This window comes from Vanellus vanellus (assembly GCF_965231255.1).
Source record: "Vanellus vanellus genome assembly, chromosome: 24".
NCBI lineage: Eukaryota > Metazoa > Chordata > Aves > Charadriiformes > Charadriidae > Vanellus > Vanellus vanellus.
In genome coordinates, this window is record NC_138929.1 from 3,717,541 (window position 1) to 3,734,541 (window position 17,001).

General features: G+C 44.5%; 1 protein-coding gene across 1 annotated transcript in view; it reads right to left on the reverse strand.

The window, feature by feature from the left end:
- Positions 1–828: 828 nt before the first annotated feature.
- MAP3K3 (mitogen-activated protein kinase kinase kinase 3) overlaps positions 829–17,001 on the reverse strand; it is a gene marked incomplete at its 5' end in the record, with an annotated part of 37,317 nt that continues 21,144 nt past the window's right edge. Inside the window, 10 exons of the mRNA XM_082495035.1 lie at positions 829–1,650; positions 4,088–4,265; positions 5,877–6,006; positions 6,710–6,841; positions 8,667–8,815; positions 10,475–10,666; positions 11,516–11,608; positions 11,842–11,909; positions 13,477–13,538; positions 14,232–14,365. Of these exons, the coding sequence (XP_082351161.1) occupies positions 1,422–1,650; positions 4,088–4,265; positions 5,877–6,006; positions 6,710–6,841; positions 8,667–8,815; positions 10,475–10,666; positions 11,516–11,608; positions 11,842–11,909; positions 13,477–13,538; positions 14,232–14,365 (1,367 nt within the window). The 3' untranslated portion in view covers positions 829–1,421. The remainder of the gene's footprint in view (positions 1,651–4,087; positions 4,266–5,876; positions 6,007–6,709; positions 6,842–8,666; positions 8,816–10,474; positions 10,667–11,515; positions 11,609–11,841; positions 11,910–13,476; positions 13,539–14,231; positions 14,366–17,001) is intronic.

The window sequence follows — 17,001 nt, forward strand, 5'->3', positions numbered from 1 at the left end:
TCCCCAGCATTTAAAAACTGCTGCTTTTTTTATGAGTGAAATAAGGACTATTCGTCCCCCAGTCAACATACAGGATTTGAGGCCAGCAAGCCATCAGGAACCCAGTTCTCAGCGATGCGGTACCTTTCACACGCAAAATCACTCGGATGCGTTTTGCTGGTACCTGTACGGGGATCTCCAGTCCATTTTAGAAATGTGCCAGTGTTACAAACGTTCTCTCTGGTTCACTGTTTGACTTAACTCGTACAAAAGCTTATTTAAATAGGGCCCTAATATTTTATGGAAACCGTAAATTAACACTTGCACATCCGTTAAACGAAACACGCACGCTGAAGGGTTGAGCTTGGTTCTAACTTACTGTGTACAAATAAAACTAGCGTCCAGCCAATTCTCCCAGTGAAAAATTCAATTTTCCATTAGGCCAGGTCCTCAGAGAAACACATAAGCTTTTCCTGAAGTAAATTCCTCGGCACCAGACGAACTATCTTTGGTTTAAGGGATGGTAAGTAGTTACCAGCCAAAAAGATCGGTGCAACAGAAAGTTGTTCCGCAGAACTCCCTTCCAGAAGGGCTTTGTTTAAGAGCCAGCAGGCCCGGGAAAATGAAGCAGGAGCACAGATTTGTTGGCTACGAGGACACAAACTAACCGACTGTCTTAATGCTAGGACAGATCAAGCCTTGGAAATCAAGCTCTGGATTTTCTAACGTCAGTGGGAGAGCCCTTATCTCGGGCCCCGGAGTGATTGCGTTCTGCTGAAACTCTCTGATTATCCTGACATTTAGCTAGAAAGACCTCCCTCCCCCCCGCCCCAAAATCCATTGTTTCATTATAAAATAACACTATTCACATACTTTTGAATCAATATTTTCTGAACACTTTCAGATGCTGAATACTTAAGAAGAAAAATATATAATCATATAGCGAGCGCATGCTCAATGACACATGGCTTTTTGCTGGATTCATGTACTATAGATGCCTCTTAAAGCCCCAGCAGTCTGGAAACCAGTGACCCACACGTCGAGAGCTGGTCTGGACAGCCGTTGCACGTTTCTGTTCCGAAGAGCGTAGCTCTTCCAGTTGCCGTTTTGGTTCAAGATTTCTTCGATGTTCAACCAGTGAGACACTTCTTAGATGCCCGTTCTTGGGCCTGCAGAAAACATGCAGCCAGCTGCAATTTCACATCCAGGTAACGAGGGCAAAAATGCAGCTCTGTTTGGACAGCGGTCGGTAGAATGAACATTAGTCCAGCAAACAAAGGTATCAGGCACAAGAGCAGACCCTAGGTTCCTTGGCACAACTTCCCCAAAGGACTAGGACAGCTGAGTTGGCATTTTGAAGATGCAGCACCACAACGGGCAGTTGCAACTAGACCAGACGGGGCACCGAAAGCCCAGCAGGAGCTGCTAGCAAGGGAGGTAATTCAGTACTGGAGCTGTGCAAACTGATGTCTGAGCAGCTCTTCAGCAGAGGGTCTGTGCCTGGCTTCCACAAAGATCTGCTTTAGAAAGTCCCGGCAATGTTCTGATATGTGAGAGGGGAGCTGGGGGTTGGTTGGTTGGGTGGCGATTTTGAAAATGGCTGCCATGGCTTCGTACTCTGCCCAGGGCGGTTTCTCTGTCAGCATTTCCACAACAGTACAACCGAGGCTCCTGGAAAAGCAGACAGGAGAATAAATGAATAAAACAACCCAACCAACAAACCAAAGTGAGAATTGACTCACACAATAATGCACAGTGTTCAGAGAGAACTTCCAAGCAGCCAACCGCGAGGCACAGCTCTGCTCCGAAAACAGCTATAAAATGGCTTTGTGCTCAGCAAGCCCCACGTGTGCACGGATTCTGAGCCAGACCTGCCAATGTCGCTGCTTTTACTCCCGTCAGGCTTGCAGTAAACGCTGAGACAGGGAGGCTGCGTTCCACCGTGGTTCTCGCTGCGCCGAGAACTGTGAAGTGCCATCTGTCCAGCTCGCCTTTGCTCAAATTCTGCTCTCGGTACACGTTTGCATTAAGGACAGGGGACAAGAAGTGCACACGAGAGGTCCCTGGAGGCACCGTTTGACCTCAGTGATACTTCGGGTGCTGCTGCCGCTGCTGTATTTCAAAGGCACTTGCTGAGTTGCAGGGCACCAGTACTTTTCAACCAGTCAATCAGAGCTGGTTGACCCCACAAAGCCATTTCGGCAAAATCTTTTTTCAGTGCACAGCCTCAGAATGCCCACGTGGGGGAAAAAAACCCCTCTAACATCTCCACTTCACAAGAAACTAAGCGTCACAGACAGTCAAAAAATAATTAAAGTCTTAACAGTGCCAAACTGATGAGGCAGTTAGTTAAAACGCCAGTAAGCAGATGCTTCATTACGTTAAGGCAAAACTCCCAGTAAAGTTAATGGGGCTCTACAGGCTAATTCAAGGCAAGAACGCGATTATGGGGACGGACATGGCTCAGCCACCTTTTGAAGTGAGCGTGACACCAATGCTTTCACAGGGAAGATGAGTTTCTGTAGTACTGCAGCAACTGGGTTTTGTGCAAAAAGGATTAATTGCTTCCTCCAGGCCACAGATTAAGCAAAAGCAGTTAGTGAACTTCTAATATCCAGTCCCGTGTTTTGATCGCATCGTTCCATGAAAAAGGCAAAACTGCCTCTTCCACCTTTAAACTAAACCCTCTTTTGAAGTGAAAAGCAAAGGAAAGACATTTGCAGAGGCAGACTTGCATCAGTTGCCAAGACAAGGAAGGAAAGGAATTAAATCCAGTGAATATGCAAGAAATGACTTTTTGACAAGGTTTAAAATCCAACGTGAAAATTTTACACTGGTTTCCAGCCATTTAAGACTTACTAGAAGAGAGTACAGAAAATGCAAACCATGTGTGCTGAAGTGCTGGGGGTTTGCTCAAGACCAAGCAGGGATATATTATTGTTTAGACTGATTTATACCGTTTAAGCAGATCCGGTTTCTTTAAGATATTCAGCAAACAGCAGGAATGTTTTTCATGTCAAGTCACTCCAGCAATAACAAATAGCTCACATTTTCTGCTATTTAGGAAAAAGAAAATTGGAGAGGGGCCTGCAGCAGTGGCGGAAAGCCAGGTGGCCAGATTTGTTACGTCTTTGAGCCTCTCGGCCATACGCATCCACCCTGGGACTAACGGACTAACGCTGCACTGGAAAATTCTGACCCCCCTAAATAATGATTGGGATTGTAGGAACTGGAGCCCAGCCAACGGCAGCGTCTCTTTGATGGGAATGGACCCATGTCAGCACCAAGAGGAAATCCACAACTGCATCAACCCAGGGGGAAGGGCACGTGCTCCATTCTCTCCCCAAGCATCCCAACTGGGAGAGTCTGCAGAACTTAACTCTTTGCCGACGAGACAAATTTCAGCTCTGTTTCCACCCCCTGCTTGTAGAGGAAACAGCACAGGCCTCGCTTTACCGCAGAGAGACAAACATACCTTTTGTCTCCGTCATTTAGTTTAGCTTTATAATCTCACCTTTTTAAGGCCTCCAAAACCAACATTTTGACACAGGACCATTTTGCTTTTTCCTTTCGATAGGGGCTGTTTCTCGGCTATGCCAACAGCAGGCTGGCTGCAGTTTCCATTCATGTAAACTGCAGATCACCCCTGATCTGACCTGTGTATCTTTTGTGTTATTCCAGGTTTGGACATCTTTCCTTTAAAGCTTTGTCAACATACCGAAATTATATCCCTTTCATTTCCATGGTGTTATAAGCATACCTCTCACTTTATAACAAAACGAATGGACGGTCCCTAAACAACCCCCATTCTCTCTTATGAGGGATATAAAAAGGATGGAAACCTCACACCAGAAAAAGTCAGAAAACAGAAAATCGGTTATCAGTTTGAGGGAGGAATGAGTGGAAATTGTTCCTGAAAGACTAAACGAGCAGTTGTGTGTTGACATTGCAAAGCACAGCCTGCAGCAGATCATGTCTTGAGTTCAAATCAACTACTTCAGTTCACCTTAAACTTTTGGTCCAGATATAAGGACGACAGAATGTGTATGTTTTATCTTGCTCCAGAAAAGCTGTAAATTGATCTATGGACAGAAAGTTAAAGCCTCACCATACGTCTGCTTTTCTTCCATAGCCTTCTCCGCTGATCACCTCTGGGCTCATCCAATATGGCGTGCCAGTGACAGAGCGGATGCCTGTTCCAGACATACAGATTGTCTGCAGCCGTTTGCTGGCCCCAAAGTCCCCAAGCTTCACATTCCCAGCAGAGTCACGGAGAATATTGGCTCCTGGACAAAAAACCAAAGAATTGAGACAGCTGTTTTCATGCAATGCAGCTGTTGGATCCGCAGCCTACAGAGTTGATATCCAACCCAGAAATACCCATGCTCACGGTATGGCTTTTTCCCCACTAAGCCTCAGGTGACCTGCTCAACATCATTTCTGTATTTCAGGCTGTAGACAAGCCAATTGCTAATGGCTGCAAATGGGAAAAACTTCAGGGGAAAAACACAAGGAAGTGAAGGGGGAAGGGAAATGAGCGCTGAGTCAGCACCGTCATTGTTACACTGCCCATAAACAGCTCAGACAGCCTATGCAGGGCCCCCAGGCCAATGGCTCGCACAGTACATAGCTGTGTAGAAAAGGATTTTGTTGGGATGCTGCTTTGGTGAGCATAACCATTGCTTTCTGGTCAGCTGGGTAACAGATGTAGCTAATTAAACCTCTTTGAACTCCTATAATAAACAAGTCAATCTCCACTTTACTTGGTCAGAGGTCCTGAACATGAAGCATAAGGGAAAAGAGCAAACTTGAGATCTTAGCTAAGCTTAACTAAGGCTTAGACATCAAAACCAATTCTTCCTCCAAAGCCGCAATAAGATCAAGAACCCTGTGTTGCCATTATCTGGTATGTACCTATGTGAACTCCTGCCCTCAAACAAAATGCACTTGTGCTGGGAGATAGCTTTATCACTTCACTTCCCCACTGGAAGAGCTGAATTCGGAATAACAAGTCTGTCCACCCAGCACCCTGGAGGCAAGTTAACAGTTTGGCTTAGATGGGTGCAAACTAGTGAACAGCCCAGCAGGGAGGAAATCATTTGGTAAAGAGCACCACGTGAGCAGCAGACAAGGTGTTATTCAAGAATCAGCAGCTCATTTCCCTTTGCCAGCCTAGAGGGGGATGCAGTGAAGATTTATAGCCAGGAACAAGAGGATATTTTTCCTGCAGCAAGCAACCCTCCTGGTCCCTCTAGAGCACAGAAAAATTCGTGTGGTGTCTGCCACAACTGTTGACATTAACTCTTAAGGAGACTGGCTGGCTCCATGGGGTTATATTGGGAAAAGGAAGATTAAGGACTGATCCCAGAGGCTCTACATGGAAGATTAGAGGTTTCTTACACAGAGGAGGCAGGACAGTCCAGTCACAAGAGCCTGAGGCAAGCAGGACTGTCAAGAGCAGGCACAGAGCTCCTATGGCAATTGGTATGCCTACCAGTGGTACTTTGGCCAAGCAGAGAGGAAATCAGAAGGGAATCCACAAGGAAATGAGTGTGCCTTATGGGGGCAGTGAAAGTCAGATGGCAACTCATCCTCATTTTGCTGGGGCGTGAGAAGAAGATGAGGAGCATTCCTAAGAATTAGAGGCTTCCAGTCTTCCTTACTACAACCAACTGCCACGCTCTCAGCTCCTGTAGAGAGAACAGCCCAACTTCCCTTACCCAACCCAGAACACAGCCTTCCCTAAAGCCTGCCCAAGGATATACGACCAAAAGGGGACAACTGAGCAAAGCAATGTTCAGAAGCCCCAGACAGGATACTGCATTCTCAACACTTGGTTTCTTTTTTCAGAGTTCCTGTAGCTCATGGTATACGCATAAATCACCAGCCGATCTCACCCTTTATGTCCCTGTGCACAATCATGTTGCTGTGAAGGTACGAGACTCCCTCGAGAATCTGGCGAGTGTATTTCCGGGTTACGTTTTCCGTGAGAGCACCATACGCCTTCAGCTGGTCTTTCACTGACCCCTGCACCAAAAGCAAACAGAAGGGGTTGGCAAAGAAAGGACAAACACACAAATCTTGCTGTCTCCATTCAACTCCCATGAGCTGTGACTGTGTTATACGCCCAACCGGCACAGTAGTGAATTCTGGCCTCTTCTAAAGCCTTTTTGTGAGGCGCTCAGAGCATCTTGCCCTACGAAGCCCTTTTAAGAAAAGCAAGGACACGCTTTATGGCAAAAACAGCTTAAGGAGGTTCTGTCTGCTTCCTCCATCCTCGAGCTGTGCTGGTACAACTGCTTGTGAAGACAAGCAATAAAATAGTTCAGCAGACTGACCTGGGTCAACAGTCTTGCAGGGTCAGTTTAAGCCTAATTTGCTGTACGATATGACTCTGCTAATTTAGTTAGCCCGACTTACAAGTTGGCCCAAGTCCTCTGAAGTATTTCGTTAGAACGCATTTAGACTGAAGAAAAGAAGTGGTGTTAGTGACTAATGAAGAGAAAGTATTTCAAGTACAAGACACTAAGAAAAAAACCCAAAGAGGTGGTTTGGGCATCAATAAAAAGAAAGCGGTGGCATTATAAAGCCAGTATGAGAAAGGGGCATACCTAAGAGGGTGTAAGGTGGATTACATAGTTAGGGTAATTACAGCAACTAATAAACCAACTACCAAAACCACCCACCTCCCTTTATGATCTGTGACTGTGCTGCTCACGTCAGCTCTTACCCCTGGCATGTACTCCATGAAGATGGTCAAGGTCTTCTCTGCTCGATCCCGTAAGCAGCCGTAATACTGAACGATACGTTCGTGCTGGAGATTCTTCAGCAGCTGAATTTCACACTCCAGGGCACTCACTTCCTATGGATGTTGAAGGAGAAAATAAGGTTCCAGCCCCAGGAAATACTCCATCCTAATAAATGTGTCCATGTCACTGGAAGGGTGAGGCCACTACTACGCTGAAGAAGTCTAATCCATGGCATTGGCTCACCCACCTCTTGGGAAAGGCCAACATTACCAGTGCTTTGCATTAATCCTTACTGTATAATAAGCAGGTAAGTATTGGTGCAGAAGCTTTGATAGTTAGAACACCTGCAGTGTCATATATGGATTTAGTACCAGAAAAACTTTGTTTCTTGTCTCAATTCTGTCAGCTGAACAGCTTTAGCCCAGCAGGTTACACCATTCTTCACGCACAACACAGACATAACCTTACTTCTCAGCACTAAGCTGAGGGCAGTGAGCGTTAATTTCAATGATGAAAAAGCTCTGAATACACAGTTACAGAATTGCTAGGAACCTTTCTGTGGTAGTCTCAACCCATTAGGGAGCAAGAGTACAGGTGCTAAGAGCCCCTAAACTTCTTTTGTCACCCAGTCCTGTTCTGAGTCACAGCGATGATTTTACTCGAATCAACCGTAGGAACGACTTCCTCTCTTACCTACTTCAAAGAATCTGCAGCTATGCACATGAAACCAATTCTCTGCTTTACTCCTGCCACAGACAACAGGGTATCATAGTGCAAAGGCAAAAAGGCTATCCAACAATTTCAGACTGAATCAGAGATGTTTGTTGCCCAGGAGCAGTATCAGGTTCTTGCTGAATCCAGGGAATGAACAGGCTGAACATCAAAGGTACGGGAGCACGAGGATTTCTGGAACAAGGAATGATGGTTTCCCCAAAATTAGTCCCACTCAACTCTTTCCTTAACTCTCGCCACTCCTGCACTGGAAGGCGCCAGGTTCGCTTCTCTCGCTTTGGGAGAGGAGGCAGCTCTTCAAGAGCAAGGACCTGGCTGCACGGAACCAGAGGAAGTCGCCTAATTGGGCCAACTGATAGTTTAAGGTTTAGATTTTCAGTACCTTCAAAATACCTTCCACCCTGTTCTTCCTTTGCTCAGAGTTACCCTCTGATTTACAACAGAGACACGGTAGACCTTAGAACTTACCAAGTTAGGACTTATCTTGGCACCCACATGCCATATAAAAATCAGAATAATTAAATCTTCACAGATCAGTTATTCCAGCTCAAAGCGAATTTGTTCAATATTGGGATACTGGTACATTGATGAACACCAGCAAAGAACCCGACAGCCATTCCAGCTGCATCCATTGTGCAGGAAGTCGTGTGCTAACCTATGATTTCCAGGTGCCCCTTCCCATCTCCACCATTTCTAATGTGTTGTTACATCACCATTCTTGATTAATTTACACACCACAGTTCCGTTTGTTTTGAGGAAAGGGGAGAATTCAGAAGCAGAAACCAGCAATTAATACACTTGATACAGGACCTACCATATAAGCCCAGACAGTGGGTTTTGCAAGTGCATGCAGCTTTTTTTGTTTAAAAAAGAAAAAAGTTCTACTCTTTCTGGGTTTAGTTTCATTCACATCCATGTCTAACCAGCAACACAGGGCAGTCTAGTATTCCTCAAGTAACCTGGCAACAAACCAAAAAGCTGAGAAGGGAGAGCCAAAAATGAAGCCAGAAAATGGATTTTAGTTTCAAGCTGAAGTTACTAATACGGAAAAGTAATTTTTTTACATGACTCTCATTCCTCTTCACATGACTTGAAACCCTAGTACAAACTAAATAAGATAGTAGCTTTCGAGGACAGACAGATACAGGCACTTTACAGGATCTCAAAGTCTGCATAATGAATTTTAGAAGCTGCGATGAGAATTACCTTGCTTGTTTCAGGACTCTCTGGGTCAAACTGAACCTGCTTAGCTGCAAGCTCTCTGCCCGTGTCCACATCATAGCATAAATACACACGACCAAAGGCACCCTGGCCCAGCAGCTTTCCTCGTCGCCAATTTATTGGAGCACTCGGAGCTAAAAAAGAACAGTAACAATTTCTCTTTTCATTATGTTATTTAAAGATAACAGTGATTTTTTCAAAGATCGATCCCCATCATACTGGGACTGAAACAGGTATTTTGCAAAGAAGCAGACATGAGGCACTCTCCCAATACAAGGGAGTCAGCGCAGAACTCTTAACAGAATCCAACCATTCAGACTCTCAGGACCTGCTGACCGGTGTCCCATTACGACAAAGCTGAGAGACACTTTGCAAAGATATACTATAGACAAGTTATTCAATGAAGTTGATGAAATTTCAGTCCACCAGCAGAGTGGATTCTACATCACTGTCTTAAGAGACGGGGCAGCAATTAAACAGCATCTTCCAACCCAACTACCTATGTAGTTTCTACATGCATCAGATGAAGAAGAGCTGGATCAGCCCTACTACATCAGTCCCACTCAGCTGGGAATGACTGTTAAGCTTCTGGGACAACCTGAAGGACATAATTTCCGAGTTCTTTGCCAACCATTGGTTAGTTTGGGGTTCCTTCTCCCGCCAGAAGGATTTCACTGCAAGGCTATCTCTACAGCAGAAAAATTAGAAGTCATAATTCCCTACTAGAAACTGATAAGGTAAGGGCCGTAACGTAAGCACAGCACAGGTATCTTCTTTACCTGCTGAACAATCAGACTCTAATAAAAATATACATGAGAACCAGCTAAAGCAGCCACCTCCAACACCCCAGCTGAAGGTTACACCAGCAGGGAATTACGAGTTCTCATTGCTCTACTGCACTGGTGAGCACACTGCACAAGCAGCAGTCTCCCAACCTAAAGATTAACACCTGAACCCGATCTTCCAGACTGCACTTAATACCAAAACGTACTACTCAAAGACCAGTTCTTTAGCTCTAACTTTGAAAATGACACTACCAGACACATGCAGTGCAATGCATCCAATAATGTTGTATCTAACAAGAAACTCTAAAAACAAAGACAGGAACCAGCCATCTGGACAGTGTGAAAATACAGAAGATCGGAGAGATTAGCTTTGCCATGTCTAATTTAATCAGATTTACTGCCAGTTGGTGTTTTAGTGCGTTGCTTACTCTGCTGCATTAATGTCTTCATTTTGATCCCTAAATTACTGCATGGGCTATCTGAAGTTCATCAGTAATGATTTATGTTCCATTTCTTTTTTTTCAGAATATAAAGTTCCCTAAAGAACAACTCAAGAATGCTATTAATACAGTGGTAAATCTTTCTACTAAAGAGCAAGTGAAATAAATACAGCCCTTAACTAGTAAAATAACTGTAATCCACAAGCCTGACTACAAATGTTAATGTATCAAGAAAATAAACAAGCTTGTCTGACTCTTAAGAACCCTGTAGATCATCTAGACACAATCAACTTACAGGGTTTTTGTAACTTCTTCGCTGAATTTCCAATCCTTTCTAAAGGAAAGGCCAGCTCCCAGTGCAAGACTACATATTCTTAGAACAAAAAGAGGACCTGCAAAAACGCAGGTCTCAACACAGACACGCAATTATGTGGTTTTGAATGGCTTGCTAAAAAAAAAAATCAAGCTACGGTAATATACTGGGTCTGGAGTTCATCTCTAAAAGCCTTTCTTGCAGGTAACCCCAGGAGACCTTTCCCCAGTTATCACCACCAGGGTGACTGCTTACATTTGGTGGGAATGTTCCTCTCCTGCACACCAAGTGCATTTTCACTGTCGGCACTCCGCAGGCGGCCCCGGGGGTCGAGGTACTGCAACGCCAGGCCCAGGTTTTCTCCGTTGGTGCTTAAGGAACGACTTGAAGGGACCAAGGTGAAAAGATTCCCTTGGTGACGCCGTATCCGGGGAAATGTCCTCCGGCCTGGAGAAAAAAAGTAGTTTTTTTTAAAATAGCAAAATAGCACGCTTACAAGTGGAAGGTAATGGCTGGAGGTTGAGCAATGAAGAGAAGGGAGAGAAAAAAAAAAAAGTGTTCTGCTCTGTTCCCATGGAGCAGAATCTACTGCCAAACAGACGAGATGCAAAAATATAACAGCTCAGGGCTGATGCTGCTCAAGTTCAGTAAAGCTTTGGATCATTCCCAAAGTAGAAGGGAGAGAACACTTTGTAATGCCCTCAGTGCAGCAGTGCAAGACCTAAGCCTGCCTTCCAAAGCAGAAATCTGGTTTACAGGCTACCACACAGGCTCCGGGGCTTGTTAACAACTACACAGACATGACTTTCTAGATAACAAGCCTGGACTTGCACATAAAACCCATAAACAAAGATTATGACAACTCGCACCTCTTATGAAACTCTGAGAAATTACTTTGCATAAAGCCATCTGACGAGCAGAGATGTGATTCTTTAAGTCACTGCTATAGACCCAGAAGCAAGTTTGCATTGCGAATTAGCAAAGCATAATGAATCCCCGAGGTAGGAACCCACTGTATATGACCAAGGCTAATAACTATGCCCACTGCTCGACACTAGCAGTCACTGATCAGCCTGGATTTCCCCAGAAAGGGCAAAGTAAAAAAAGAATTGCAAACAGCCATCATGGCTTGCTATGAAAATGCGGCATCACGCATGGCAGCATTAACTCCAGCACTAACTGCAAAGACCAAGGCACTTCCAGACTCTTCAACTAGGAGTTATGCACACTGCTGGAGGTTGCCATTGCCTCATCTTGTTTTTCAAGCCTGGAATCGAAGGTCTGAAGCCAACTCACCATCGTTGTAGTCTTTGTGTTGCATGGAGACATTGTAGCGTCGAGGGTAGGTCCCACCTTTCCCCGCTTTGTCATAGATCTGATTCTCGCGCTCTGGAACGAGATGCAAATAGAGACGAGAGGCTCCTTCAAAAGTCTATGTACTAATGACAGAATTTTCCTGTAACAGCAGGTTTTTTAGGAAGAGATAATAAATAACTTCATAGCTTTTCAATCACCATATCCCCGGTTCTCCTATTTGTACAATCCCAGCAAGCATGGAGGGTAGCCAGCAAACAGCAGAAAATGTCTGGATCAAATAATCTTTATATTGGACACTGACATACCTGAGAAGTCCTGTCTATTATCAGGAAAGCTTTGTGCCCTTGACATCCGTGACTTCCGAAAAGAAGGACTATTAAAGAAAGAAGGCAAGAATAAGTTTTGCTGTCTACTGGAGTGAAACCTACAAGGACTTTAAGTAACAGTGATTCTCAAATCCGTGTCCCTGCAATAATTTCACACTAAATCTGCAAAGCTAAAGCCAGGCTAAGCCCCAGCTAGCCAGACTATTTCCCAGTGGGCAGTCATCCTTTCTGTTCAGTTTGTGACATTTATTCAGCAGTTCCCCAGTCTGTGGGATAAGAGCCAGTGCTTCCTTCAGACACGTGAAGCGGAAGGTTAAAACCAAGGCTAAGAGGAAGAACAGAACAGGGTACTGCTTGCAGCACATTGCTCCCAGGGCAGCAGAGAATGGGGACTACTGCCCCCAGTGATTTACCATGAGGGGTAAGAGCTCCTCTCATGAAAAATTCTGTGCACTTTCCTCTCTACCAGTAGCAGATGAGCCTGAACACAAACGTTGCTTACAACCCTCACGTTCCTCCCCAATAAGCAGGACCCCTTGAGCAAGCCTAAGTATGGCCCCTTGTTCGGCAGACCTTAAAGAACATCTCTTAAGAGACTACACAAAATCAGTCTGTGCCAAAGCCGTGTTATTTGCCCTTTTTTTGTTAACCAGCGTAAACAGAGTAAGCCTGATACAGCTTTCAGACTCCCAAACGAGATTCCTTTCCTGCTACACAAAGAACAACAGCTTCCCCAGATGATGAATCTCCTACAAGGAATAACCAGGAAGGCTTTTTTATTTTTCCCTCCTCCTCCACTTAGGGCAGGGAAAGGGGAGAGAAGGACAGATAACAAATTAGCAATGCCCTGCCAACTAAACAAATGCATACATACACACAGATTAACTGGAAGTGCTTCCTTGTGACTCCATAAACTGAAGCAAGTGAATGGCTACAAAAACAAACCTCAAGCGCTTGACATAAAAGCATACGCTACCTACAGGGATCAGCTTGGAGGAATCTTAACAACACGCTGAAGCCCTATATTACAGGTGCTGGGAAGCCACAGTTGCTATTCAAGTTAATAGGACCTACGGCTGCCCACCAACATCTCAAGCAACACCAACAGCAAAGGGAAGAAAAAAGATCTCGAGCGTCAGACTGACACACTCTTCAAAGGAAGAGCCCCTCTATTTACCTTTGGAATTAATATTATATCTTGCAGCACGTACGAATCTAGGGTAATGATATATTTCTGTAACCTTAGAATAGTTTTTTATTTTTTTTTCAATGAACAAGTAGAGCCTTGTCTAAAAGAGATTTAAATACCCTGCAGCCAGATGTTCTCGGAGCCCAGGCTCCACACAGACGGCACGCTTTAGAACTTTGTATTTATAACATAGAGCTATTGAAGCACAAGTTTGTTGGTGCATGTTTTTTCCAGAAAATAAAACAGCCTTAAGATATAGTTAATTCTCTCTAGGAAATATATTGGGATATAGGTAGGAAATAAGTTCCTATTTCTCTCCAAAAAATTTCTGAGATGGAAACCAGACTTTTGCCTGAGTACAACTGGCACTTCAACTTGAGCACATAAGTTCCTACCAGCTTGTACATTTGTACCTGTCTGCTGACCTGTCCAAGGACTGACAGCTTCCTGACACCGAGTTTTCAGCACTGCTTAAAGGGTCCAGCATCTGCAACACAGAAGAAATCACAGGGCAACATCAGTTCCGTCTAATGCCCGAAAGAGGCTGTGCAAGAGGACCCGAGGCCGCTGCTGCTTGCCTGAAGGGTGTCCAGATGAAAAGGGGAGTCTAAAGCTATTTGGGGTGTACATTTTTCCTTTATCTCCCACAGAAATTATTAAGGCCATCGCAAATTTGAGACACTGCTTTAGGTTTTGACGGACTCTGCTGTGAAAAATGAAAGTTTAAGTCAGCCTAGTGCCACGTTTTGATCGCAGCTGACTTCAGGAACAGAGTCTCTGCTGGTGCTACTGCATTGCTGCCTCCACCTGCAAGTCGCCCTTTGGCCTTGCTTCCTAATTTTTGAATGGAGAGCGCAATTTCAAATGCAAGAGGGTGACACAAGCCCGGTAATAGGAAACCTGAGCATACATGTGTTACACGCACCAAAACCGCTCATTCGGAGGTGGAGAGACAATGCCCAAGACACATGGTGACTGCTTCTGGCAGTCCAATACAGGCTTTGCACTTAGGCATCCACGAGCACGTTTGAGGCATAGTTTAAATGAACAAAGCAGTACTGGTAGGTGTAATGCAACTACAGCTAGTGAATATTCTGCAGTGAAAAAGAGGGTTCAGGGAGCAGCAGAGTGTTCCTTAACAGCTGGACTTACTTATTTTCACCCTAACGCTCATACTTACACACTGTTCATTGGTTTCTGGGATGAATTCGCCTTCACTATTTATGCTGGTGTAGGAACCCTGCCGAGCAATGCGCTGTTGCCTCTCTGGAACGTACCCAGGAGGTGGTGAACTTCGGCCTGTGTTCTGGGAACCTGGGCCAGAGAGAAGGACACTTGTGATATTTATGCTTACTGAAATGAGACTGCACATGCATATACACAAACTCCAAATATTCACCCCGAACACTAGACCTCTATGATCATAGCAGCTCGGAGCGAATCTTACAGTCTAGATAGAAACGGAACCAGGAGGTGCCATGTCAAAAAGCAGATCGTTCGATGAGCACCTGTACTGGTATTTTAGCCGCTACAAGATTATTGGTGAAGCTTCTAACAGAGCAGTCGCTTATTTCCAACCTTTTCTGCTTAACCTTTTCCTTTTGAGCATAATTTCAGTACCTCAGGGAAGGCAGAAGGCCCCAGGAATCCTTGGATTTTGGGCATGAACTTCCCTTCACTGCTAATTTCCACTAAACAGAACATGCGTCAGGACAACCAATCTTCTGTCGCAATTAGAAGTTTGCCTCAACTGGTATCATTCACCTCGAGTGGCAGCCCTAGCCCTGCCAGTCATCATCAGCTGAGCTAATTATACCAACAGTAAGCAATTCCAGTATCACATGGGAAGACTGTTACCTTTGTAAATAACCTCAAACTTGCTGGTTTACTCAGTGAAAAATGAAACTGAATGACTAGCTTGGGCAAAACCACATGGAAATCAGTTCTGGAATTTCTGTTACTTAGATGAGACACAAAGATGGACAAAGAGTATGTTTAGGGGCCAAAGGATGACAAAAATATTTTACTCATCTGTTAACAGTACTACCTAAAGAGTTTCTGCCGTGCTACCTACTGAGAGAAACCTCACCCCTAGGATTTGGTTTTTTCCGTGCAGATCTCAAAGATGATACTTCAGGAACAGGAAGATACAAAATACCTTATCCACCTGCAGCTCCCACCAAGTCAAACTGTGAGCTCCAAGAAACACTGTGGTCAAGCCAATCTACTCAAGGTCACCCATGAAGTCAGAGACAGCATTTTAAGATCAGCTCCCAAGCTGTGCTCTTTATGATGCTGTCTCTAATTAACTGTGTGTACTCAGGTGCTGTGAAAGATGGGTTAAGATCAGCAAATACTCTCCCAAGGAAAATATTTGCTACAGAAATTATTGTAATAAAGAGTGATGGCAAACATCGGCAGAAGCTAACTGAAAAGCAGTGCACACACCTTTCAGAGGACTGCAGAAGGGGAAAAACAAAAAAACCCAACACCGGCACGGCTTAGAGTGCATGGGGGGTGAACTACATGCAAAAAAAATATAAAAATCTAGCGGTTACAGCTACCACCCGATTTTCCAAGCAGCTCTGCGGAGCTCACGTGACATTACAAGCCAACTGGCGTGGAGATAAACAAGAGAGCGTGCTTTGGGGCTGCACTGAGTCACGGGAGCACACTTTCACTCTTTCCGATGCAATGCCATGGCCGGCCAAAGGGAGCCCAAGTCCTGCTGGCATCGGCCCAGCCACTATTGTGGAAGGGCCACCAGCACTGGGCAGGAAAAGGAAGTCGGCACTAAATCAATGTATATCAAAGGAAGTGAGTGGAAAAAACACAGGCGCTGCCAGAATGCTTAACAATTTTTTTTTTTTTTAAATAAAAGTTATCTTTACTTCCAAACCTCTGAATTGGTGACAGCAGGCTTGAGGCCCGTCCACTTAAGAAGACAGGAACTACACGGATACATCTCCTGCATGCAAACAGCTTTTGTGGAACACCGCTTTCAACTTTCATTGCATGACGTGGTATGAATAGGAAAGTCTCTATGCCTGAAACACTAGGAAACAGGGGTACATTCCTTTTCCAAATCAAAGACAGGAGAAGAGAAGGAAGAAAGAATCGATTCAAGCCTGAGCTGTTGTCAAATTACTATCAGACCTCTGACAGAACAGGAACTCTTCTGGACCTCTTAATAATTTAATAGTCTGGTACTCTGACATGTTCAGAAAATAAAACCAATGCTTTCTTGATTGAAGAATGACAGGCTAATCAGAAAGCATCCATAAGGTGGGGTAAGAGCAAAGAGTCTGCACAACTGGGATACAGAAGGGGCCCCTTATTACTATACAGTTTACCCATGACAGACACTCGGTACAGTCTGTTAGCTTTGGCATCATTATTTGGATACCTCAGAATGCCAGTAAAGGAGAAAGATTTTTTTTTTAAATAAAACTTTTTTGGCATTGAATCTGTCTGTGAAAAAAGAAATGTGGTGTTTAGACATGCATAGATACCGCTGCCTCCATAGGACCGAGGAATGTTGCTCTTTTTATGCATATTAAGTTCAAACTAGAAAGGATGGGAAACCCCTTTTTGTCCCAGTTTCAGTTACGTGCTTCACAAGCTTTCAGCACTTCTTTTTTGGTTTGCTACTTCATAAAAGCAAATCGTATAGAAGGGGATCAGCAGACTCTAGGCAGGATACAATAAGGTTTGCTGGACAAGTCTAGTATTGAGAACTACTGGTCTAGCTCCCAACTTCTTCTCTACTGAGCTTCCTCTCCCAATTACCTTTGGTCAGAACAGCGTGAATCTCACTCCGCTCTGGACCCCTCCAATATGGAGACTGTTCTAGTTTAATTGGATTTATTATTTGACACTCCAATTGCATTGCAAATACTGATCTAAAATCCTGTAATGATTATGGCTCAAGTTTACACAGTTAACGAAAT